The sequence below is a fragment of the Diaphorina citri genome, unplaced genomic scaffold (genome assembly GCF_000475195.1).
Source record: "Diaphorina citri unplaced genomic scaffold, Diaci psyllid genome assembly version 1.1 scaffold1470, whole genome shotgun sequence".
Lineage (NCBI taxonomy): Eukaryota > Metazoa > Arthropoda > Insecta > Hemiptera > Psyllidae > Diaphorina > Diaphorina citri.
The window spans coordinates 10527-12796 of NW_007378896.1; the positions used below are offsets into that span (position 1 = coordinate 10527).

A 2270-nucleotide genomic window follows, 5' to 3' on the forward strand; every position below is an offset into this window, starting at 1 on the left:
ACCTTCACGATTTACCGGTATTTTTTAAATCGATTTGTCTCGGGATCTAGAAGTCGTAGAAGAAAAAGAAAAACTTCGTTGGTCCTCATTTTTCCTGCTCTATGACTTTGAAACATCACCCAAGTAAGCACAACTGATCTATTGAAATTTGTTTTCTAGACTCTAGCAGTATAATGTCCCGAAGGAGGAGACCCCAGCGCCGTCGAAGACACAGACCTCCCGCCTTGTCCCGTACTTCTTCCTTCTCTTCCATCACTGACTCCTCCATGTCCCTCAATATCATCACCGTTACTCTCAACATGGACACGGTCAACTTTCTCGGCATCTCCATCGTGGGTGAGTATTATTACTATTTTCTTTTTAAGGCTAGGCATTTGCCGCTACCCTTCAAGCGAATTAGGCTGGATTTGAAAGTTTTTAAGGGTTCTTCTAATAAAAACGTACCTATGTCTTGAAGATTTATTGTTTTATGTATTTTGTTTTCTCTGTTTCTCCCTGTGCAGGTCAAAGTAACAAGGGTGGTGACGGGGGTATCTACGTGGGTTCTATAATGAAGGGGGGTGCTGTAGCACTGGACGGACGAATAGAACCCGGCGATATGATTCTACAAGTGAACGACATCAACTTTGAGAACATGTCCAATGACGAGGCAGTACGAGTATTACGGGAAGTCGTCCAAAAACCGGGCCCTATCAAACTTGTCGTAGCCAAATGTTGGGACCCCAACCCGAAAGGGTACTTTACAATCCCTCGTACAGAACCAGTGAGGCCTATTGACCCCGGGGCGTGGGTTGCGCACACAGCTGCCATTAGGGGGGACGGGTTCCCGCTGAGACCCCCTTCTGTTAGCACTCTGACTAGTACCAGCTCGTCATTGACTTCCAGTATAGCCGAAACAGAGAGTAAGTAGTGTGTGCTATTGTTACTTTCGATTATAAAAATCAACCATCAAAAAAGAAGCAAGAATTCAACGGATATTTTTGAAAGAAACTGCCTTCGTTTTTGACCATTGTGTTGATTTTTAGTTTTTACTGATGTTGATATGGACATTCAGAAGCAGAACTCACGTTGCTTTACTTAAAATGTAAACAGTATTCACCACTGCAGGCGGTCCTTTTTCAATACATCCATCTCCTAATTCTGTGCTATGAAAGTACCTATACAAAGTGATTTCGTGACAATAGTGACACTTGTTAAAGTGTTGAAATAATAGCAATTAAAATACTTCGTAATAAAAAAAATACCATAATTTATGTATTTGTCTCATTTCAGAAGCGTTTGAAGAGCTTAGTCTTACCATCAACACTGACATGGCCACTATAGTGCGAGTTATGGCAAGACCGGAGTCAGGTCTGGAGATCCGAGATAGAATGTGGCTCAAAATTACCATACCTAACGCGTTTATCGGTAAGTGCGAACGAATTATATTTATTTATTCCTGCGAACCCTGAATTTCTGGGAATTCACTAATGAAATTCTGATATCACTTCTGTTATAGGCCTTCCCCTCTTATTTATCCTCTCCCTCTTTCTCACACATTCGTATTACAGCACTTAAACTCATCTCTCTCCCACTCATTCGAAAAAAAAAAAAAAAGATAACACAAAATGCAATATCTCCCTCCTCTATCTTCTCTTTTTCTTAGTTCTACTTTTCTTCTCTCTCTCTCTCTCTCTCTCTCTCTCTCCTTGTCCCCATTCATATTCATATACTAACACGTCTCCCTTCTCTCTTTTTTACTGGCATTCTTCTCTCTCTCTCTCTCTTACTCGTATTCATCCCCCCTCTCTCTTTCTCTTCCAGACACCTACATACTTTTCCAAATCTCTTTCTCACCCTTCCCTCTCTCTCTCTCTCTCCTTTGTTTTATGTTACCCGTTTCTTTGCCTCTTTTCCAATACGTATGCATCTGCCACATCCTCTTCTCTCTCTCTCTCTCACTCTTTCTCTTTCTCTCACTCTTTCTCTCTCTCTCACTCTTTCTCTCTCTCTCACTCTTTCTCTCTCTCACTCTTTCTCTCTCTCTCGCTCTTTCTCTCTCTCTCGCTCTTTCTCTCTCTCTCTTTCTTTCTCTCTCTCTCGCTCTTCTCACTCTTTCTCTCTCTCTCACTCTTTCTCTCTCTCTCACTCTTTCTCTCTCTCTCGCTCTTTCTCTCTCTCTCGCTCTTTCTCTCTCTCTCTTTCTTTCTCTCTCTCTCTTTCTTTCTCTCTCTCTCTTTCTTTCTCTCTCTCTCTCTTTCTTTCTCTCTCTCTCTCTCTCTTTTTCTCTC

General features: G+C 41.9%; 1 protein-coding gene across 1 annotated transcript; it reads left to right on the top strand.

Annotated features, from left to right (window-relative positions):
* The first annotated feature begins 161 nt into the window (after nucleotides 1-161).
* Nucleotides 162-1451, top strand: LOC103516044 (segment polarity protein dishevelled homolog DVL-3-like). The gene is made up of 3 exons (XM_026828563.1): nucleotides 162-336; nucleotides 504-902; nucleotides 1273-1451. The coding sequence occupies exons 1-3, from the start codon at nucleotides 174-176 to the stop codon at nucleotides 1449-1451; spliced, it is 741 nt and encodes a 246-aa protein (XP_026684364.1). The 5' UTR covers nucleotides 162-173.
* Nucleotides 1452-2270: the final 819 nt, after the last annotated feature.